The following is a 23,328-nucleotide window of genomic DNA, read 5'->3' on the forward strand; positions in this document are numbered from 1 at the left end:
GCCAGCAGGGAACTCTGATGACCTCTAAGCCGGGAGGGGGCCATGATCACAGCAGGCTCTAGGATGCAGCCCTGGTAGAGATGAGTATGAGGGGAGAAGGAGAGACATCAGGGGCATGTCTACCTGCCCGGTTCTGCCACCTAATGGCTGTGTGACCCTAGGCAAGTTACCTGACCTCCCTGTGCCTCAGTTTCCTCATCTATAAAATAGGAATAGAAAGTACCTACCTTATAGAGAGGTTTGGGTATTCAAAAGGTCAATACAAGTAAAGCGTTTAGGACATGGTCTGGAAATGTAGTGAATACTATTTAAGTGTTAGCCGCTATTAATTTTTACTACTACCACTACTGCCGCCCCCATGAAGGTAAGAGGTAATGAGGGCCTGGGGATTGTTAGAACAGGTACTGAGCTATGGGAAAACAGCACTGTCAAGAAGTGACCACAGACCTTGGGCCCAGGGCGTGGCTGTGGGGGCTGGAGGGAAAGGGGTCAGGGGTAACCACATAGACAGAAGGAAGAGCTGGATTTGGGGGCTCAGGTGGAAAGTTCAGGTGAGGAGAGCTGGCAAGTTCTGCAGGTGGAAATCGTGTACCTGGGGAGAGAAGCCCAGAACAATCTCAGAGCTCCCACAGACTTGAAGGCCACCCTGATGATGTGTTCACAGATAGCTTTGTGAAAAGTTCCAATGCTGCACGGTGCCTCAGTGTCCCAATCTGTCTCATGAGGATGTGGAACTTTGAGAACTGAATACATCTCAAACTTGTATTCCCAAGTAGCCCTCCCAGCTGAGGAGAATAAACATGGCCTCCTGGGGGTCTGGGTGTCGCCCAAAGACCTGGCCACAAGCACATTTCTTTGAAGTCTTCTGTGTTAACTTTAAATTAGCCTGTATTCCACATTTCCACTCTCTAATTATAACTGTTTTAATATTAAAGCCATGTTTTGTTCTCAGATCCTCATGTGAAGTGGGCACTGAAGAAACGCCCTGTTTATTCTGAGGTTTCCAGCACTCCCAGCGCACATCCCCACCCCCACCAACTAGCCTCTTGGGGGCCACACCCTGAAGTTCCACGTAGGGCACTGTCGCCCCCTACGGGCCAGGCCAGGAACTTCCCAACTCCCAGGCTGGAAAGCTCAGCCTTCTCCTTTCCCTCTTCTCACACCCCCAGGGGCCCTAAGGCCCCCCAGGCAGGTCTCGGGTAGGCCTCCAGTGCAAGCAAGCCACAGAGCTGCTCCCAGGGGCCAGGAGCTGTGCTGGCTTAGCTGTGCTGGCTTCGGGAATACAATAGCAAATGAGACAACACCCCCCACCCTTGGGGGACCTCAGGGTCTTTAAGAGGGTGAGAAGTAGGATAAACAGGTAATAATAGCCGGGGGCGTGGGAGAGGCATGGGAGGGAGCACGGAGGAGAGGTATTTACCTCAGACTTTGTGGGTAGAGTGAGTGTGCGGGCAGAGAAGGCTTCCTGGAGGAGGAATCATACCCAAAGGGAGTCCCCAAGGATCCAAAGGGAAAAGAGCAAAGGGAGCCCCAGGAGAGAACCTTGAAGTGAAGCACAGAACTGAGCCAGCAGGGAGGTTCAGAGAGCCTCAGAGAACATAATGGGGCTACATGGTGGTGAGCAGAAAGAAGGGGCCGAGGTAAGACCCTGGGGGCATGCTAGAGGTGGGAGGTATGGGTCTGCTTATACACACCCACTGGTTGTCGCAGACTGTAGGCGGCTGGGGGTGCATGGTGCCCCTGGGGAGGAGTCGGACTCCACCTTGTAGGAAATGGGCCCTGCAGGATCTCAGCTGGGGTGGGGGCGTCATTCTGAACCTCCTCCCCACCCCTCTGTGTGAATCCTGGCCAGGCAGTGGATAGGCTGCCCAGCCAAAGGTTAAGCAGGGAAGCCATGTGATCAGTTTACCATTTTGGAGGAGGCCTTGGAGTTCTGAGTAAAGGACGGAAGGAGGGGGGAAGGCCATTAGGGGGGCTGTTGCAAAGCCCCCTCCACCTCCATACAGGTGACATGATGGCAGGGGGGGTGCAGGAGTGAAGGGAACAAACGTCAGAGTCCGTGAACGGTAGGAGGAGTGGGATTCAGTGGAGTGGATGTGGGGGGATGGATAGGTGGTGTCAAGGATGACTCCCAGGTGCCATGGCTGCCATGATGGCAGCCCAGGAGAAGGAGCCAGCTGGCCAGGGAGTGGGGATAGCTGTGGGGAGGCTTCAGCCTGTGCCTTCAGTCTGGGAAGGCTGAGTCCGAGTGGCTGGATGGACATACGAGTCAGACACCCAGGGTGACGACACCAGGGCCCAAGATGGGGGTCTTTCCCAGCAGAAGCCTGTTCTCTCCTCAGGCAGTTTGGACTCTAGTAAGGCCTACCAGTGACACTACCCAGGGGGCAAGGCCTGCCTCCCCTCCCACGCCCTGGACTGCCAGAGTTTCATTCCTTTTCTACCCAATGGCGTTTTCCGATGGAGACGACAAGTCAATCCAACCTTTCCTGCTTTTAGCTTGAGAGATCACAGCCTCTTCTGAGCCTGTCAAGCACTCTTAAAAGCCAAACTCCAAGAGAGAATCCCTTCCCTAAAAATCTTCTTAAAGGCAGCCAGAGAAGGCTGGAGCCTACTTCCCCCCTACACACACTGCCTAGGTGGGAGAACAAGACAGCCCTTCCCTTTGCCGATGCAGAAAACAAAGCAATTAACTGTGAGGATAGGAGCCCTTTCAAAGAAATGCACCCACGCTCCATCGTCACAATGGCCTCGTTCAACTGAATTCAGGACATGCTCGAACCATCAGCACCTACTAGGTGCACACGGCACTGCAAAGGCCCATGTGAAGGGAGGCCCCAGGAAGGGCTGTCCCCCCAGTCTGCCCTCAGGGAGCTCCTGCCCAGTGGAACTCTCGACCCGCCCACTCAGAACAGAGACCTGGGGTGAAGGAGGGAGAGTATGGAGTGGCGCAGACTCTGCGATGGGAGTCAAAACCTTCAATGTCACTAGCTGAGTGGCTGCCCCTGTGGGGAGAGAGCCCATCTCTAGGGCTGTTGTGAGATGTCACTCTCCTTGCACTCCACAGAAGATGCTGGAAGACAGGAGTGACGTCATGCTCACTAGGGGCCAGACACTGTCCTAGTGACTTCTTTCATTCTCAGTGGGCCTGGCACGGAACGGTGCAGAAACATAGCCCAGGTCACAGAGCCAGTCCATGGTAGCAGCAGGATATGAACCCAGGCAGTTGTTAGGGTTTGAAATATCTGTGGTTGGGGCCCCCGGGTGGCTCAGTCAGTGAAGCGTCTGCCTTCGGCTCAGGTCATGTTCCCAGGCTCCCTACTCAGTGGCGAGTCTGCTTCTCCCTCTCCTTCTGCCCCTCCCCTCGCTCATGCTCTCTTGCTCTCTATCTCAAATAAATAAATAAAATCTTAAAAAAGAAGAAGAAGAAGAAGAAGTATCTGCGGTTAAGTGGGTCTAGCACAGACTGTACTATCTATGAGGCTCACATGGGGAAGAAAGCACGAGACCAGAGTGCTGGGAAGGCCACCAGAGGAGCTGGAACTCAAGCTAAATTTGGAAGCTGAGAGGGCATCCCGGGAGGGCAAGCACACACAGGCGAAGACTCAGCGGTAGAAACTATCCTTGGAGGGCAAGCACTGTTATCTCCAGAAAGACTGGCAGGGTGGGGAGAGGCTTGTCCAGATTCTCCAGATCCAGATGGAGGCTGCCTAAGTCCTGTTCCTTTGTTTCTTCCCTTCCAGAAACAGTAAGATATTCAGCAGGCCCTGAAATTGTTCTGATTGAAGGCAGAGAGCCACCTTGAACTCAGGACCCTGGGTTTCCCCCAGCCCCAACTTCTGCCCCACTGGAACCCCTCCTCCCCCATCTTGTTGGAAGAACACTTTGTGGGGACACTGTAACTCAATGATTTGGGGAGCCAGGCAAGCTGACATTGTTTGCCTCTTTATTCTGCCACTTACTGACCCACGTGTCTTTGGGCAAATTCCCTCGCTTCTCTGAGACTCAGACAATAAGAGCCACATCCCAGAACACGAGAAAACCCCAGCCCAGCACATGGCCTGCAGTAGTCCTTGGTGGCTGGAAGTTGAGTATAATCAGAGCAAACCCTGGACTTCTGGTGTCCACCTCACCTCGTAGATGTTGAACTGGCTCTGTCCGCGGGCCAGCTCCCGGTAGCTGGTGGTGAACTCCCCAATGAAGTCATGGCTGTAAGAGAAGGTCTCTGTGAGACAGTGTCCCACACTGGGTACTGCCTCTGCCCATCTCCCTGCCTCTCACACCCCAGCCCTGGGCTCCCGATTCTGCCCAGGACCTCCACTCCAGGGGCGCACGCCAGCACACAGGCTGGGCCCCTGGGAAGAGCCCTGTGTCCCCTGTGGAGCAGGAAAGCCAGCGGTCACCTAGCCAAGAGCAGGGCCCCAGGGAAGGGGGCCCACTTCTACTTGGAGTCTTGTTTGAACAAAACCTGCAGGGCCGGGTCTTTCAGGGAGGACAGGAGAAATTTAAATATGAAATGAATATTAGACGGCATTCAAGAATTATTGTTCAACATGTCAGGTGTGATAATGGCATTCAGGGTTCTGTAGGAAAATGTCCTTATTTTTCAGATGTTCTCAATGAGATATTTAGAGGTAGAAATGCCTTGATGTCTGTAATTTAAACTACAGCAGCAAAACATAGAGCAAATGTGGCAACATGTAACACTTGTTAAATTCAGATGATAGGCTTAAAAAATCCTTCATTAGACTCCTCTTTTTCTGTGTATCTGCCATTTTTCCAGTAACAGTCTTTGAAAAGACCGTTTGCATCATGTCCGTGGAGGTAGCCTGAGATTTTCTGTGGTGACCACACTTTCTGGGACTCTGCCCCATCAAGTATGTGTTCCTGGTAAGAGCAGCAACACCTGTCCGCAGAAGAACCCCACTCACCATCTCTCCCATGGCTGGCTGCCTTTTGGGGTCACCACCCCCGAGAGAGGCAGCCTGGGGGGGGCCTCCGGAGCAGCTGGAGAGTGAGGCCTAGGAGGTGTCCCTGGAGCCTGCCTCTGCCTGGAAGCCACTCTGGATTTTGACTATGTATTTATAGCTCTTGGGACTCAGACTACAAGCTCCTTGATGGCGGGATGCTATAAGCTGGTGGCTATCCCCAGTTTTCCCCAGTGAAGGAGAAGTATGGGGAGCTCTGGGGTAAGAGGAAACATGGAACTGGTAAAGAGGAGAGGACAGGGGGACAGAGCGAGTTAACAGAGGTTCTGTGGCACTGGAATCCTGTCTCAGAAGGCCTCAGGGAAAGGCGAGCCACCTGGACCGTCTAGGGTCTACCTTGAGTTCTGTTTGCACAGCCCTTTACAGTACCCCCTATCAGCATCACAGACTTGAGGGGTATGGATGGAGATTATGGGGCAAAAGTCCCCTTACAACACCCCTCGTAGTGCCACAGAATGGCAGAGTCCAGAGGACATTTGGAGTAGAGCCAGGAGAGGCCCATTCTTGTCCTCATCTATGAATTCCCAGTGACACTGCTCCGTGGGGGCCCTTCCAGGCACAGACAGGGAGGGTACTGGCCTCCCACAACCCAAACAGAACTGTCCTCCTCCTGGCCCGGCTTGGCCCAACTCAGGGACAGCCTCATGGCTCAAGGGACCCTTCGTGTGCATCAAAGCTTACCTTTCCCCATAGCCCACTCCCTCAGGGCCAGCTCCCTACAAACCGTTCCTTTGATGCACCAGTCCCACCCCCCACACAATTAGACCCGGAGGAGTCTCTCCGAGGACTGAGCTTGTCTTTCCCATCTCGGTCACCTCACAGCACTTAGCCTCACGGAGAACATGAATGCTCGGGGTCACCTGGATCTGAACATTCGAAGAGGCACATTTCAGAAAATCCTAATTCTCCCAAATGTGGTGAGGTTTTAGGCACTGGCTGTCTGCTAGGTGGCTATCTGAGAAAAAGAGGCCTCCCGTGCCTCTGGAACCATGTCATGCAGGACCGAGATCCTCTGGTGCCTCACGGAAGCGGGGCAGGGACAAGCCACTGGGGCAGTGGACCCCGACGACCCTGGAAAACCCAGGCTCCCTCACCCCCAGAGCTGCCATTGGCTAGCTCTCCCGCTTTGAGGGGAGGGTCCAACCACCCCTCGGGGCTGCTCTCATCCCTGCTCACCTTCTGTCCTCCTGCCTGCTTACCTGCCATCCCGATCCCAGTCGTACACCTCCACCTTGATGGTCCTGCAAGGCAAAGCGCCCGTGGTGGGGTGGGTTGACCCAGCACCTGCATGGCCGGGAAGACAAGGTCCCTCCCAGGCTCCTGGGCCAGAAAGGTGTGCTGAGACATCCACCAGGCTCTAGGGCCCTCAGAGGACACACAACAGCCCCAGAGACAAAGGAACTATCTTTAGGCCTTTTAGTAAAGGTCTTGGGGACAGAGGCATCCTCAAAGCTGCCTAGGGACTTGCCTGAGTTTCAGGAAGGATATGGAAAAACAGTCTCAGACTTCAGTCACCCCACCTTCTCCTTGGCCACCCCAGATGGGACACAGGTCCCGGGAAGAAGCCATAGTGTAGAAAGAAGCCATAGTGCGGATTTATGGGGGGGGGGGGGGGCAGAGGGACCCTGGGATCTCAGGCCAGAGCCTTGCGCTCTCCTGGGGAAAGGTAACAAGACTAGGAACTGGTGGGACCCCCATCCGAGGAGTCTGAGCAATGGGGAACCAGCACAGACCGGCAGGGAGGGGTCCAGGGCCTCCCCCAGTCAGGAATGGCCTGCTGAGCTTTTCCATTGCCACGACTGGCTCCTGAGTGAGGGTGTAATTATCTTCATATTTTAGCCTGGCTGCTTTAATTAGTTTGTTTTGACTCCTGTGCAGGGGGCTGGGCTTTGGGAGCCCATTTTATTTTTAGCCCGTTTCCATGGCAACAGGCTAGCAGACCAGAGGTGGGAGGAGGGAGGTGGAAGACCGCGGGTTAACCCTTGGTGCCAGTGGTCCTCCAGGGAGGCCCGGGGGAAGGGGCAGCTGCCAGGGTCTCCCTGCAGGCTCAGGATCGGGGTAGTGGGGGGGGGGGGGTGGTGGAACCAGAGGCGTGGGGGAGCCGGGGTCTCCAGCCTCCGTCGGAATTGAGGCTCGCAGAGACAGCTGCCTGGGCCTGTCTTCTAGTTATAGATCATCTCGCCCCGGGGCCGCAGCCAGTCTTTGTGGGTCTTCGAGAAGTCGGCCTCGGGGTGGCGCGGCCCCCAGCAGGAGGCGCTGTCTCCCCGTAGATGAGCCTTCCCGGGGCCAGAGGGCGGGGTACGGATCTGCCCGCCGCCAGGCATCAACTGTCCCCCCATGGAGGAACGTCTGGGAGGTCGTGCACCACCCCGGATTTTTGTGACCATCTAGGTAAATGGGGCAGGCATGGAAGCCCGTCATTTCAAGGAATCCTCTTAAATTCTTAGGAAAAACAAAATACTGTGTCTCTCTCTGGAGTGAATCGTGGGGTAAAAAATCTAGAAAAAAATCTAGGTCCCTGAAGTGGGGGGAGGGGGCTGGTGATTGGAAAGAGAGGAAAGAGGCTGGAGTGCAGATGCTGTGGGACCTGGAGAGGTCACTGAACTTCTCTGAGCCACAGACCATCCTTTTCAAGAAGGATACTAGTGGAGTTGGCAGAGCCCACAAGGCGCACAGGTGGGTCTCCGTAAAAATGCCTCCCCCTCTCCACTCTGGCATTCGGCCACACTTGGATTGCTTTTCATGGGAAATTTACTTAAATCAGGGACCCTCCCGCCTGGGTACCTGGGCTCTGCAACTTCCAGTTCCTGAAATGACAAGGCTGGAAGTAACCTCAGTGGTATCTAAGCCTGGCCATGTGGCTGATCACCACAGAGCCTGTCAGACATACACAGCCCCAAGTCCTGTTCCTGGCGTCTCTGGGCAGAGCCTGGGATCTAGTTTAAAGTTTCCCCACATACACACACCCCGCGGCTCTGCTGTGTGCGTTCATTTTCAGCTGGGGAAGCCAAGCCCTAAGGGATGTGCCCAGAGCTGGCCAGGGCCAGAGCCAGGACCCTGACCCACAATGCCAAAGTCACCCAGTCCTTCCCAGACCCATGCGGCTCTGCAGGGGACTTTCGGGGACCCCAGCAAGGAGTGTCTCTCCTGAGACCACCAACACCAGCCACTCAGGCGACTGGATCAGTGACAGCCACAGGCTCAGAAACTACAGGAGGACCCCAGTTACAGACACAGCCTTGGATACCCCCCAAAATCACTAAGGAGGTTTTTGGTTTTTGTTTCTTGTTTTTAATCCCAGGGCGCAAGGGCTTGATTCAGTTGGTCTGGATGGTACTCAGGCTTGGGTAGTTTTGGAACATCCCCTGGCTGATTGGAATGCTTGGCCAGAGCCACCGAACCTTCTCTAGAGGAGAGGGCTGGGCTCCCCCATCATTTGCACACTGGATCCCGGGTGGGGCGCGTATTAGCAATCCTGATGCCAGCAGTTCAGAATCAGTTGGTCTGGGGTACAGCCTGGGCAGGGGGCGTATTAAAAACTCCCTGGGGAATTTTAACTTGCCGCTGAGGTTGAGACTTCCAGGGGTGAGATTCCTGTGCAAATTCAGCCCAGCCCTCTCAAAGGCCCCAGGGACTCTGTTTACCCCTCTGTAAAATGGGATCATCACACCCACTTTGGCATTGTGAGAAGTCAACTACATCATTCACGTGTCATTCACACCAGGACTGGACACATGTTCTGCTCCACCTAAAACACTCCAGCCTTTCGTCCAAGTCCCTGTCTCCCAAGCAATTGCTATTCACCATGAAAACGTCAGCTCCTTGAGACCAGGAAATGTGGGTTGTTTCGTTCCCTGCTGTAATCTTCAGCTTCTAGAACGGTGCCTGGCGTATAGTAGGTAATATAAATATTATTAAATATCTGTCGTCTGACTGAGATCTCACAACTCTGTGAAGTTATCATGCAGTGACAATTCCCTCCTTACACAAAATCATGAAGGGAAGCCCGGAGCGTGGGCGGGGGGTGGGGGGCGGAGGTGGGGCTTTCTCTAAATCAAGCTGTGAAGCCAGGCTTGGGGCCAGGAGCCAGTGTCCTGTGGGTCTCTGGATGCCTGGGGCTGCGGGGACAGAGCTGGGTCTGTGTGAGCCTTAGCAAGCCAGCGGGGCCAAGGGAGGCCAGCAAAGACTGCAGGGTTCCCTCTCTGAACACCTGCACACCGACAGCTCTATCTACAGTCTCCTTGGAGCAGAACTGTGTCTCTCTCCTAATGAGCTTCTCCAGGGCAGGAAGAGGTACTAGGCTGACAGGACTCCAGGGGTTGGCCCTAAACTGACTGAGTCAGCCCAACAGTCTTAGAGGCTTCGGGGAAGAAGACGGGTGTTGGGGTTCAGGGGGACAGGCAGCAACGCTGGAAGGTGGAGCTCTGTGTAAGCACAGCCACACAGCAGAGGCTTTCCCTCCTCTGCCTTCAGCTTCAGCTTCTACGTGTGTCAGCTGGTCATATGCAGTGGCTGGGCCCCCTCCCAGGACTCAGCATGCGGTAGGGTTCAAGGGTGATGTATTTCCCTTCTCCAGCAGTCCCACAGAAGTGTGTAGCTTCTGGGATGTGAGAGCCCCCAGTCCTGGGGAATCATCTCCCCTCTCCAGGGGAGGACCCAGTACAACTTACCCTCTTTACATCCACACATTCAACATTAAGGTGTGAGTGAGGGATGGCAGCCTAAGTGGGAGAATCTGGCTGGCTCAAGGGTGAATAGATCCTCAAGTTGCAGAATGCCCAAGGCCAGAGCAGAGGGGCTTCGGAAAAGGCTGGGGAAGGGCTTCTTGTCATCACCCATTTCACCCCACAGGAGGGCTGGAACACCTCTGACCTTGACGCCAGCCCCACTGTCCCCAGCTCTGCCCAGCTGGCTCGCTTGGATTTGAACTGGAGACAGCAAAGGTGAGGTGGACCTCTGCCTCTAGAGAAGGCAGTTTCTGGAGAAGGGAAATATACCTTCTCCTTGCTTGGGCAAGATACATAAGCTCTAGTTCTCTGTTTCCCCATCTGTGAAATGGGCATGTCCTTAGGGCCCAGCTTCTAGGGTTGCCGTGAAACTTAAATTCACAAAATAGGGTAATGTATTTAAGCCAATTAGGGCACAATTTGACCCATGTCTGAAAGACTCAGTCATCTTAACTGGTTTCCACCCCTTCATTCCAAGTAAACTCTCCTGCCTCACAGATCCCTGCTTCTCGCCCTCCCAGCTCTCTCCTTCATGGGAGGAGTTGATACTTCTATTTGGATTCTCCCCGAGCCCGGGGCTCTGCCCCAGCCGCCCTCTCCCAGTACCCTCCTAGCCCTCAGACCATCTCTGTGTCTCTCTCCTGCTCCCTACTTGTGCAGGACCTGGGACATCTCACCTCTGCCAGCTCTCTGTCCTCCTCTCTGCTTGGCAGAGCATTGCCGTGCCTGTCACACAGCTGCCCCCTCAGGGTCCCTGTCACTCTTCCATTTCTCCCTCTCAACCTCAGCTCCAAACACAAACGTCCTCTAAATCCCTTTCACTCCCAGATCTAGGCAGATGGCCAGGCCTTCAAGTCTTCACCTCCAGGCTCCAAGCAGACCTGCCCCAAGTCCCTGGGCAAGCCCTCCACTAAATGTGCCCCACTCACATCCGTCTTAGCCATTTGTTCCCAGAGCATGAGGGACACGAATACAAATTCTCTAGGCAGCCTGCCTGGCTCCAAATAATGGTTCTACCACTGATGGGCAGTAAGATCCTAGGTGAGCTGTTAAGGTCTTTGGGCTTCAGTTTCTTTACCTGTAAAATGTGGATAGTATTAGCACCTTTTTCAGAGGAAATTGTTGGAAGAATGAAATTAGCTTACATACATAAATGACCACAGAAGTGCTACAAGAGCATTTACTACTACTACTACTACTACTACTACTGCTGCTGCTACTGCTGCTACTACTACTACTACCTGGGGTCATAGTAATAATGTCATAGTCTCCCACTCTGGCCTGGGAGTAACCTAACAGGGAGGCTCGGATCTGATGTCCACTATGCCCACAGCACCCAGCAGCATGTCCGTGGCCTGGCTGGCTTGGAAGACACGGCTGCTAGATTAAACTGAATGTATTTTTGTGAGCTTCCAGAGGTACCTCGGGGGGAGAGGGAAATGGCTTTGTTTTCCTGCACAAACCCCTCCCTCTCCTACCCTGTGAGGGCCTTCCAGACACTTGCACCGCCCAAGTGGCTGTTGGGTACATAGGTCGCCCTAGAGCTCGGTGGCAGAGGAGCCGCGTGACAGGCCTGGCCCCCTCCATTAACACCACTGTCAGTCACGTCATGGTCAGTCTGTTCCCGGCTGTGGAAAGGGTCCTGGATGCTGGAGAGAAACCCGTCTGGGGCTCAGCCTGCAAGGGGAGGGATGGGGGTGGGCTCTGGAGGTGTTCCCGTAACTTCACTTCCACTGGTGGCTGAACAGCGAGCCCTGTTGTCTGAGCCCAACTACCCCCCTCACTGTCACTGACAAGGCTGGGTTCTCAGGGTGCAGGGTTGTCAGGGGTCGGCTGAGCCCCCAACAGCCAGAGATGCCAATTCCTCCCACCCTGTGAGACTTGAACTGCTATGTTCTCCCATCCCCCAACCTCCAATTGCCCCCCTTCCCTGTCACCTCTCGATAACTCAACCATTCTTCCAGCAACCAGAACCACCCCCCACAGTACCTCCCAGCCTTCCCCAAGTCTCCTTCTCACCCTCCTGCTCCAACCAGACTGTCCTTCCACTCCACAGCCCCTGGAAGCCCCAGGACTGGCCAGACATGTAACCGGGCTTCATTTGGCTGCAATGTCTATTTTTGTCTCCAGTCTCATTTTGCACAATTATCTAGCTATCTAAAATGCAGATGTGTGCACATCTGAGCTCCCTGTGGTCAGCCTCGAGGCTCCCTAGAGATGGAAACGTGGCTATATTCCCTTGAAAGCCACACAGCTGCAGGCGAAGCATTGAGCACACATCGTAGGTACTCAGCGACCGCCTATGGAACAGACTGGCGGATCTGTCCCAGCTAAGAGGCAGGAAAAGGAGTCACCTCATCTCCTGGATCAGCAACCTAACAGGGCCGCGTGAGGGTTTCCTGGAGGGAGACAGGGATGTCTGAAGGCCATCCGCACTGTCCTTCCCACTCCTCCCCGCAACATGTACCCAGTCAGGAGACACTATGAGCAGGGTCCCAGGGAGCCCTTGCCAACGGCATCAGCCAGGATCCCCTGCAATGTCCGTTGTGATACCCCAGTGCTCCTGTCCGGATGGCCTGCAGAGGCCCCGTGTTCCATCCCATCTGGCAGCTCATCCACCGGCAACAGCAATCAACAGGAAAGCAGGCCAGGTTCTCGAAACTTCACACAGACCGATGCCATCCTACTGTGCTCCCACTCCCCCGGCACTCAGCACAACATGCAATTATCTGTTTCTTTGTGTGGTGATCGGATTACTGTCTGCCTCCCCCACAAGGATGTAAACTCCACAAGGTTGGGCGAAGGGTGAAGACGGCATGTTTGGTCTCCTGCTGAGTTCCCAGCATCTAGCATGGTGCCCAGCAGACGGTGGTAAATCAATAAATGTGGACAAAATGCGGGATTTAGTATTTTATGCACACCAGGGCTTTCTTGTAGGTTGAAGTTCATGGGAACTTCTAAACAGCCCTTGAAGGTAGGTGGATACTTAAAACTCATTCTACAGATAAGGAAACTGAGGCTCAGGCAGGTCAAAGCTTGCCCAGGTTGACAGCACTTTTTATTGACAGAGCCAGAGTTAGAAACCAGGTCCCTGGTACCTACACCCAACAACCTACACTCAAACAATGACAGTGAGAGACGACAGACGTGTGATCAGGATGGGCTGCCGCACATCAAGAAAGTTCCAAGAGTTCTCCATACTCCGCCCCTCATACCCCATTTATCTTGGGATCCTGACTCCCCAGAGTCCATCTGCTAGGAGCTGGGGCTGGTGTGGCCACCTCTGCCTGCATCAAGAGCCCCCATCCTGCCCCTGCCTGCCCCTCCACTGGAAATCACAAAGAGACAGGCTGCAGAGCTCCAGGCGGGGATACCCAACACCCACCGGGGCTCCCTGGCTTCCTATCCCCCCTGGCTGGGGAGGTCCCCCACTAGCAGTGGGCTGCAGGACCAGGGGGACGGCGGCGGGGCAGCGGGGCGGGGTGGGGAACAGAGGCAGACACAGCCAGCCCAAGGAGGCAAGGGGCAGGAATAGCACAGCTCTGGGGGGCTCCGCCCCCACTGCCCAGACAGCCAGCACCTATACCCTACACCTTACCCCCTACCCCCTACCCCTGTGAGGGACAGTGTCTCATCTCACCGGTCGTAGTCCCCGTTGCAGAGTGCTCTCACAGGGATGGAGAAGGTTTGCCAAACGGGGTTTAAGGTGTTCTTCATGACCTCGGTCTTGTGGCAGATGGTGAACCTGGTGAAGAAGAGACGGAAGGTGTCAGGCCCCAACCGAGGGAGGCAGAATCCAGGTCAACAGAGGGGCCAACCGATTAACCTCTGCGGTTGCCTGACAGTGGAAGCTAGAGCTTCAGGAGGCGATGAGCTCCCCGTCACTAGCAGCATCCAGACACTACCTGCAGCCATTTTTCCCTAAAGATTTTATTTTTTTATTTGAGACAGAGCAAGCGAGTGAGCGTGCACAAGCAGGGGGAGGAGCAGAGGGAGGGGGAGAAGCTGGCTCCCCAGTGAGCAGGGAGCCCAAAGCAGGGCTCCATCTAGGACCTTGGGATTGTGACCTGAGCTGAAGGCAGATGCTTCACCAACCAAGCCGTCGAGGCAGGTGGCCATTTCTTGGTGACAGTTGAGAGAGATTCCCAGGGGGAGGTGGGGAGTGTCAGGAGATAATGCGTTCTGTCCCCCTACCCCCCTCTCTGTGTGACCTTGAGTAAGCTGATCCCTCCCTTATAAACTCAGGGAGTTGGCTACTGTCAGACGTTCCTCATCTGAGATCCGCGGAAGGATCTGTGGATGGGATTTAAGGGTTTGTGAAGCCCTAAAATCGGGGTGACCTTGGGTGCATGACTTTCATATATTTGCTGCTCCCTTGCCTGGAGCGTTATCTCCCCAGATTCCCATGTCCATGGCTCACTTACTCACTTCCTTTCGGTCTTGACTCCAGTGTCACCCATTTGATAAAAGCACCCGCCTTGATATAAAATTTATTTAACCCCCGGTCCCCTGTCTCTGACATCCCTTTGTCCCCTTCCATGCTTTTTTCCCATTTTACCTGTTATCATTTGACATTTGACACAGTCTATGTTTCTCCTTATTTACTTGTATGGTTTGTCGGTGAAACGCAAGCTCTGTGAAGGCAAGGGTTTGTTTGGTCTTCCTGGATCACTGATTTATCTCTGGTGCCCAGACCAGCGCCTGACACTGAGTAAGCGTTCGCTAAATATTTTTTAGGAACCAACTAATGAATAGATGTATGTCTTGCAGCAGAGTTTCCACAGCTTTCCCTGGCATTAAAGGCCGTGAAAGTGAGGCCCCTGGCTTAGACAATCTCTTAGACACTTTCGGCTCTCCCAGTCTGAATCCACGAGCCTGCTTTGCAAACTGAAAGTGTCGGACTGGCTTACCCCGCCGGGCTCCAGTCCAGCGTCCCTGCCCACTCCCCGTGCGTGCCTGCTGGCCGCATCGTAGCAGCCTGCCCTTGCCAACACAGAGGGGCAGCCAGGAGCCAGAGAGGGGGCCGGGGGCACAAGCTGTCCCCCTGTGATTTCCCAGCCTCCCCACCCCCACCCCAGCCACCTACCAGCCTAAAAAGGTCACGCAGGAAAGCGCCTGGGCCCCGCCCGTGCCCACACAGCCTCTGCCATTTCTTCTCTGGCAATTTTCAAGTCAAAATGTCATTCCTGTCACCGCGGCTCAGCGTTTCTCTTCTCTGCTCCTTCTTGCCCGCCCACTGGAGTGTGGAGATACATGTGGGAGACCTCCCCACACACCCTGGAGCTGGTGACTAGGATGGGAATGAGGACGGGGACAGGAGGGGGCCATGGCTGCCCAAGCTGGGGCAGGCAGGTAAGGCAGGAAGACAAAAGGGTTGGGAAGGAGGGCGTGAGAGGTAGAATCAGGAGCCACCCCAGGCTGTGAAGGGAGGGAAGGTCGCCTGTGCAGAAGCCTGGGGCTGGGCTCCAGAGACCTACTACCTGGAACAGTCACGCCCACCTTCTGTGGACCCTCCCAGCCCCTCCATCTCTTTGGACCCACCGACTTCTCCGTCTCTTCTCCCTTGCCAACCAGTATCCTGACCAGGTCTTCTGCACTATTAGCCTGATTGCCTCCCTCGGGCTTCTGATCTGAAGCTGCTTTTTTTAAGGTCCTCCAAGCCCCTCACCACCAAATCCACAGACCCCTGGACTCCCTGCTGCAGCTGCCCTGGGGCCAGGCCCTGGCATGGAAATGGTCCTGCAGACATCTCTGGCTCAACTCAATTCACCCCGATATCCGCTCAGGCCGTGATGTGGGAGACCATGAACCCGAGGATCTAACAGGTGAAGCTCCAGTCCCAGGACCCCTGCTACCAGCTGTGCCTCCCTGAGCAAGAGACTTTCTCTGAGCTTCCCCTTCACTGTAAAATGATTGGGGGGGTGGATCCAGTAGCTAATACTGCCACGCCCTGTTCTAATGACACATATGAACTCACTTGGTCCTCACAGCAACCCTGTGAGGAAGGTGGTAGGCTTATCCCCACTGTACATAACAAGAAACCGAGCTGGGGAGGTGCACTGTCCGATATGGTAGCCACTAGCCACATGGGGCTATTTACCTTTAAATTAAAGTTTAATTTAATTAAAAATTAAAGTCCTCAGTCACCCTTTGCACATACCCAACAGCTACGGTAGCTAATGGCGACTGTATTGGATGGTGAGAGACAGAACACTCCCATCATTCCAGAAAGTTCCATTGGGTTAAGAGACTTGCCTAAAGGTACACAGCGGGCAGCCTGGCAGACTGGCAGAGCTGGAGGGGTGACCGGGACTGAAGAAGACAAAGTAGGTACAGCACCAGCAGCTCCATGGGTGCTCCGTGGGCGCTTCCTCCCCTTACCCCCAGGACATTCCACTGGGGACGGGGACAGGAGGGGGCCATGGCTGCCCAAGCTGGGGCAGGCAGGTAAGGCAGGAAGACAAAAGGGTTGGGGAGGAGGGCGTGAGAGGTAGAATCAGGAGCCACCCCTGGGCTGTGAAGGGAGGGAAGGTGGGTTCCCTCACTGACCTTCCTTCTGACCTCTTCCTAACTGGTAATGTCACCCGAACCTTCTACTGGTCTCTCCTCAAACCTTGGGTAACCACCCTGCTTCCACCAGGTCAGCCTCTGACCTGTGCCCACAGACAGCCCCACCCTCTGGGGGGCTCTGGGTGGGTTTCTCCAGCTGCCCTTGGAGAGATCCAGCCCGTGCCTCAAGGGAAACTCACCCCCAAATAAACTCCCATCGCCTCCCCCATTGGACCAGCTCCTTTGCCATTTTTAACACTCTGGGTTTCCCACAGCTCCACTGCCAGGAAGGGGCTCTGACTTCAGTGACCACCCCAGTCCTGCCCAACGAGGTCTGCTCACTGTCCTTTTGCCCCGCCCTCCCCTCCCCACTTCCTCCCTGCATTCCCCCCAGCAAGGCTCGCCTGCGGTGCAGCACCTCCCACCTGTTCACGGTGTCAGTCACGAGTCTCTCCCTCTTCCCTGCCCCCTCCCCACCCATCCTACACAGGCTCTGCTAGAACAATCACTGGCAAACACTTTGCAACACACCCCTCCGCTGCTCCTAAACCCCAATCCCTCTCTCCTGGCCCCGCTGGCCTTCACCTCTGAAACAAACCCGGCCCGACCAGGCACTGGCTCTCTGGAGGGGACCTGTGTGGACATTTCCGTGGGCTCCCGGAACATCGCTGGGCCCTTTCCCTCCCTCCTTCAAGTCAAGTCAAAGTCAACAAGAATTATTTAAAGAAATCCTGCTGGGAGTCCTTTGGTGAGACAAAGACTCCTTTTGTTATGCAAATGATCACACCTAATTTCCCTTGTTTTGTTCGTTCAGGTTTTAAAATCAGTTTTCTCTTGAACTGAAACACACCTCCTCCTACTCCTCCCTGCCCCCCAACACACACACCCACACACACACACACACACACACACACACACACACACAGTTCCAGAATCCAGGGGAACTGGGCGGAGGCCTTTCTGCCCTCTGCTCCGGGCACACCTGCTTTGCGCTCTGCTTTTCTCTTGCCTGTTATTCTTCCCTTCTCCTTCCCCATGGATCCATTTTCTCCCTCTCCTCCAGCAGTGTCTTTCTAATTAACCTCCCTGACCCCATGGCTTCCTGGTTCGGCAGTATCCCAGCTCAAAGTGGCCACAGCCTCCCAAAGCCATGTTGCTTCAAGAGACGGTGGAGACTGCCTCATCCAACTGGCTTATTTTCCTGATGAGAAAACAGGCCCAGAGAGGGGGCATAACTTGCCCCAGGTCACACAGCGAGCTGGTGGGGTAGACAGAGGTCCCCAGACCCTCAACCTGGAATCTGAGCATCCGTGTGCACAGCTGACCTACATTTGCCGCCGCGCTGTGTGTGTTTCCGTCATACTGTGGGTGGCTTCCAGATTAGGGAGAGGAGAGGAGGAAATGGGGGATTTAAAGACGCGTGCAGTTTTGAATGAAGCCTTTGGCAAGGTGTGGGGCTGGGCAGGTAACAGGGTCCTGATTTGCCATGCTGGGCATGTGGTAGTTGGGTGGGGGGGTGCGTGGGTTAGTGTGGGTGTTCCGAGGGCTGCGGGCAGAGGAGGGGTGGGCTGGAGATATGCGCTGACTTGTGTGTAAGAAGGAAGGGGCTATCGGAGGGATCCTTCCTTCCCACCCTAGCCCAGCTTTCGCTCACTCCCCTCTACCTCCAACAACCATGGCTGAGACCCTCAGAATGGCACCCTGGCTTCGGGGTTGCCCTTACCTCCCACTGGTCCCAACCACGTGTCAGGGTACCACTGGGAGCCCCTGACTTCCATGCTGAGTAGGAGGCCCAGGTACCACTGGAAAGAAGCAAGTCCAAGCCCCCCTGCCTGGCAGGTCACCATACCCCTCCCTGCCCGATGCTGGAAAGGGGGTGAAGTGTGGTCAGGGAACTCACGTTCCATCCTCATTGCTTCTGTAGAACACCAAGAAGGGGTCGGACTTCCCAAAGAAATCTTTCTTGTCCAGCTTGTTGGCACAGAACTGCATTGTGGCTACATCCTGGTAGGAAGGAGGCAGAACAAGGGTGTGAGGCAGGAGAAGGCTGGAGGGTGCCCCAATCCCCGTGGAAACACAGTCCCGAGGCCCTGGAAAACAGAAGGATTCCGAGCCCCAAGCTGGTTAAAGGACAGCATGTTTTGTTTGCCCTGCACCAATGAAGGGCCAGGCCCTGGGCTAATACTTGGGGGATCCCACTCCATCTTCAAACAACCCCACTGGGCAGGTCTGATGGAGCAGTGCAGGGTAGGGGGCAGAGGCTGGGGGTGAAGCAGGTGGATTCTGGAACCCACTGCCCCAGTTTGAATTCTGGTTCTAAACTTTCTAGCTGTGCAACCTTAGACAAGGGAGGCAACCCCTCAGTGCCTCAGTTTCCCCTCTGTAACACAAGGCTGATCACAGCACCCACCTCAAAGGGCTGTTGCAAGGACTAGAGGCAAAGCCCTTGGCAGAGTGAAGTCACATCAGTGTTGATGTGCCTCACTCTGTTTTTTCACACAATGGCTCAGAGAGCTGAATCAGCTCACCCAAGGCTCCTCTGAGCTGGGTCTGCCAACCTCAGAGCCCTCACTCTGTCCACACTGCCTCATCCCCTCACACACCGGGTGGCTCCCAGCAGACGGTCAAGATGAAACATCATTGGGGCTCCTGGGTGGCGCAGTCGGTTAAGCGCCGGACACTTGGTTTCACCTCAGGTCATGATCTCAGGGTCAGGGGATGGAGCCTCTGTGCTGAGCTGGGGGTCTGCTTGGGATTCTTCCTCTCCCTCTCCCTCTCCCTCTGTTCCTCCCCTTGCTCACATGCTCTCTTTCTCTCAAATAAATACATCTTAAAAAAAAAAAAAAAAGAGACATCACTTTCATGCCCACTAACCCATGAGAAACCCACCCACCTCTCCAAGGTAAGAGGCCTCAGGCTCAAAGAATGGAGTGACTCCCCCAAGTTCGAGAAGCAGAGCCCTGGTATCTGACTGCCCTGACTCAGCCCAAGAGCACAAAGAAGTTACCCAGGCCCCGGAGAGGACTGCTGGACCCCTCCGTGGCCCCCCATCCCTCAGTTTGCTGCAGCTGACAGGGCCCTGGGCAGAAGTGCCCCCACATCCTCCTCTCCAGCCATCACCATATGGCCTCTTCAACCTGAAAGGTCTGCATCCGGACAAATCAGCTGCCAGGTGGCCAGGGCTGGGAGCTTTGTCGTCAGGTCCCTGGGGCCCAGCTTGCCCTTCAGAGCCAGGGCCTGTCGGGAAGTCACCTAGCTCTCACACTGCCCCCTTCCTCTCACTGGGGGGCCAGTCTCATGAGATCAGTGTCCTACAGCCCTGTGAGAACCAAAATGGTGGCAGAGATGAAAAGGTAACTTCCCCCAAGTTTGAAGGACATGGTCAAAGGTTTGGGGGTGGGTATGATAGTATAATGGTTAAGGATATGATTGCTGGGAGGGAAAAAAAAAAAAAAAAAAAGAATATGGCTGCTGGGGCCAGGCTGCCTGCTCCAGCTCCGTCCCTTTCTAGCTGTGTGACCTAGAGCAAGTTGTTCACCCTCTCTGGCCTCAGTGTTCTCATCTGTAGAACTGGGTACTGGCAGCCTACCTCATAGGCTTGGTGTGAGGTTGAAATGAGTCAATATGACGATAGTGCTGGAAACAGGGTATGGTGCACACCAGGGGCCTTGAACGTGCAAGCTATCATGGTTATTTGTACCCTTGCCCCTCCCTGTACCCATGACAGGGGTGGACTCTGTCCCTGCCCCAGCCCCTCACACACCTTCCCTCAGGACACCTGACAATAGCAAACACAAAGCAGCCCTCCCTTTTCTCATTCATTCATTCAACATACATTTATTAGATACCTCAGGCATGGCCAAGTCACTGAGCTCCTTATACCTTTAGCCCTTGAAGTAATCCTTTGTTGCTTTTTTATCAATGAGGAACCAGGGGGTGGAAGCAGCTACCCTGGCCAAGATCACCAGTGGGCAACTGGTAGACCGGCAATTCAACGCGTACAAATGGATTTCCAAGTCATGTCTCTTCTGGCACCCCACTCTGCTCCCTGAGAGAGAGAGCGCTGTCCAGTTCATGGGGTCTGCTGCTCTGGTTTCTTCCGACTCTGGGGTGGGTATGGACAGGGAGGGGCTGGCCTGTGGTTAACCTGGGCCGCAAGTGCCCCCTCAAGGGAGATGCTGAGGAGGGGCCTTGCTGAGGCACACAGAGGGGCCCAGGTAATGATGGCTTTCCTCATGTCCCTCTTCATGGCCCACCCGAGAGGAAGAAGGAGTTGGACTGGGGGCTTGCAAGGTCTAGGAGACCCAGGAATCTTAAGCCTCCAGAGAAATCTAGGACGTCAGACCTGGAATAAAAGACCGACTTCTTTATTGAGCACTTACTACATGCAAGTCACTGTATGAGGCCTCCTCTTTATGCACATTATTTCACTGAATCTGCATAACAACCATATGAAGTAACTCTGCTACTCTCTCCATTTTACAGATAAGGAAACTGAGGGTTTTAAATCCTGTCCTGTGTCCAAGGTCACACAGAGGGTCACCCAGGCGGGGCTTTCCCCCTCAGCCTTGCTGAAAGGTCTCTAACCTTCTAAACCTGCCCCCTGCAGTCACTGTATCTCCACAGCAGAAAGTTCCAATCCTATCCTGTGTTGGAGGGAGGGAGCATTTTAAATGCCTCCTTGAGGAGCTCTATTCTGTGACCTAGAAAAGAAGGAGGCCTAGGACAAGGTGGGCTCCCAATGCTGGCTATAGAATTGGTGAGGCCAGTGGCAAACAGAAAATGGGACAGCAGGCCTTTAAACCAAGCATAGGCGGCATAGGACCTACGGGACTGCACTGCTCATGGGCTCACGAAGCCGGCCCTTCCTCCTCCCCATGGGGGAAGGGGGCCATGGCACCAGAAAACACTGACCTTCAGAGTCTGCTGAGGACAGCAGGGGGTACAGCCCAGCAAGGCGCGCTGAGTTCTGGGCTCTCTGCCTCAGTTTCCTTATCTGTAAAGTAACCTGCTGGATGGGGCGGGGGGCGACGCTGTCTTTTAATGCCAGGCGATTTAGGCTTCGGTGTTGATGCCCCAGGGAGCATATGGGGATGGGGGTGGCAGTGGAGAAGGCTGGCACTCAAGAGTCCAGAGCCTCTGCAGCCTCCCCAGCATATGCCTTGTCTGGAACTCCAGGTGTGACCCCTCGCATCTGGAGGTCAACTGAATGAACACAGGCAAGCCACACGCAGCAACCTGCAGTGACTGACTCGAAAATTATTACATATATTGAAACAGCCAAAAGCAATGCCATAAAATCCAGGGGCCAAAGCCCTTATGGGTGCTTCCTAGGAGAAGCCCTCAAAGCCCTGAAAGGTTAGGAAGGGAAGGAGGAACAGTTGATGTAGAACATTACAGCTCATCACTCCCAGGGCCACTCAGTGCTCCCCTGGGAGGTCCACTGTTCCCCACACCACACCTGACACAAAACAGTACGCAGGAGCCCAGGCCATCTGCTTGGAGCCACACTTCTACCACCTATCCGCTGAGCAGCCTGTGGCAAGCGATGTCACCTAAGCCTGGGTGGTCGCCTCTGGAAAAATGGAGTAGGAATGCCCCCTGTGACCCCGTCAGGGGGAGTAAAGCACAGGGCCAATGTCAAACACCAGTCCACAGTGTGGAGCATGGAGCTGCTGTCAGAATGGGAATCAATGCCAATGTTTATAGCAGCAATGTCCACAATAGCTAACCTGTGGAAAGAGCTCAGATGTCTATCAACAGATGAACAGATAAAGAAAATGTGGTACATATATACAATGGAATACTATGCAGCCATCAAAAGAAATGAAGTCTTTGCCATTTGAGACGACATGGATGGAACTAGAGGGTTTTATGCTGAACGAAATAAGACAATCAGAGAAAGACAGTTATCGTATGCTCTCACTGATATGAGGAATTTCAGAAACAAGACAGAGGATCATAAGGTAAGGGACGGAAAAATGAACCAAGACGAAACCAGAGAGGTAGTCAAACCATGAGAGACTCTTAATCTTAGGAAACAACAGGGTTGCTGGAGTGGAGAGAGGTGGGAGGGATGGAGTGGCTGGGAATGGACATTGGGGAGGGTGTGTGCTATGGTGAGCGCTGTGAAGTGTGTAAGACTGATGAATCACAGACCTGTACTCCTGAAACAAATAATATACTAAATGTTATTTTAAAAAAAAGAATGGGAGTCGATGCTTGTGGACTGCCCATCTACTCCTGGGCTGAACCCTATGCAACCACAATGATTCACTGGTGTCTACCTACAAAAATGGCAGTAGAATATGGCTCTGCCTGCTCTGTGCCCAGCATATCCTTTCATGGCTATTGGCTCCTTTAGTCCTCTCACCAATCCCATGAGGCAGAAACTATTATTAGTCCCATTTCAAAGATGAGGAAACTGAGGCCCAGAGAGGTTAACACCCTTACCTGAAGCCACACAGCAATCTGGAGGAGAAGCTGGGATCAGAACCAGACGGTCTGGCTCCAAAGCTTAATAATTGAGATTTCACACAATGACCCCGCATCATCCTGAGAAGTTTAATTATGTTCTGTAGCCTCAGTTTGAGGAGTCAGAGAAGTGTGAAATCCATTTTAGAAAAGGCCTCCTCCGTGCAAACTAGTTAAAATTACAGGGGAAGGAAAAAAAAAAAAAAAAAGCCTGGCTCTGAAATTCAGCTAACTGGAAAAATCCTCTGGGGAGCCACACCTCATTCCCACCGGTGGCAAATCCGTGAGGTGTTGCTGGCCGCTCTTTCTGCTGCTCAGCCTGATCTGCCCTCCCTAACGCGGTCTAGACCTGGAAGCGTTCACCCAAAGCCTATTGTGATCGTCGGTACTGTGGTGCCATTGCCATATCCACAGGGATAAAACAGACCTGCCTGTAAGACTTCTGGGGTATGACCAAGGCAGGCTTCTTCCCACTTGGGTGCACATACCCCCATGGGGAGTCCTTGAGACAAGGCCCTGTAGCCGTCTGGGGACTCTGCTTTTTTTCTTTTTCATTTTATTTTATTTAAATTCAATTAATGAACATAGAG

General features: G+C 54.2%; 1 protein-coding gene across 2 annotated transcripts in view; it reads right to left on the reverse strand.

The window, feature by feature from the left end:
- The window catches only part of CPNE5 (copine 5), an 89,493-nt gene that overhangs the window by 16,238 nt on the left and 49,927 nt on the right, over positions 1-23,328 (reverse strand). For both annotated transcript variants that reach the window (XM_004740040.3, XM_013062943.2), the window contains 4 exons: positions 18,165-18,268; positions 13,356-13,460; positions 6,188-6,229; positions 4,134-4,209 (listed from right to left, as the gene is read on the reverse strand). In XM_004740040.3, coding sequence (XP_004740097.1) covers positions 4,134-4,209; positions 6,188-6,229; positions 13,356-13,460; positions 18,165-18,268 — 327 coding nt within the window. The remainder of the gene's footprint in view (positions 1-4,133; positions 4,210-6,187; positions 6,230-13,355; positions 13,461-18,164; positions 18,269-23,328) is intronic.

The sequence above is a fragment of the Mustela putorius genome, unplaced genomic scaffold (genome assembly GCF_011764305.1).
Source record: "Mustela putorius furo isolate JIRA1106 unplaced genomic scaffold, ASM1176430v1.1 tig00003983_pilon_pilon_pilon, whole genome shotgun sequence".
Lineage (NCBI taxonomy): Eukaryota > Metazoa > Chordata > Mammalia > Carnivora > Mustelidae > Mustela > Mustela putorius.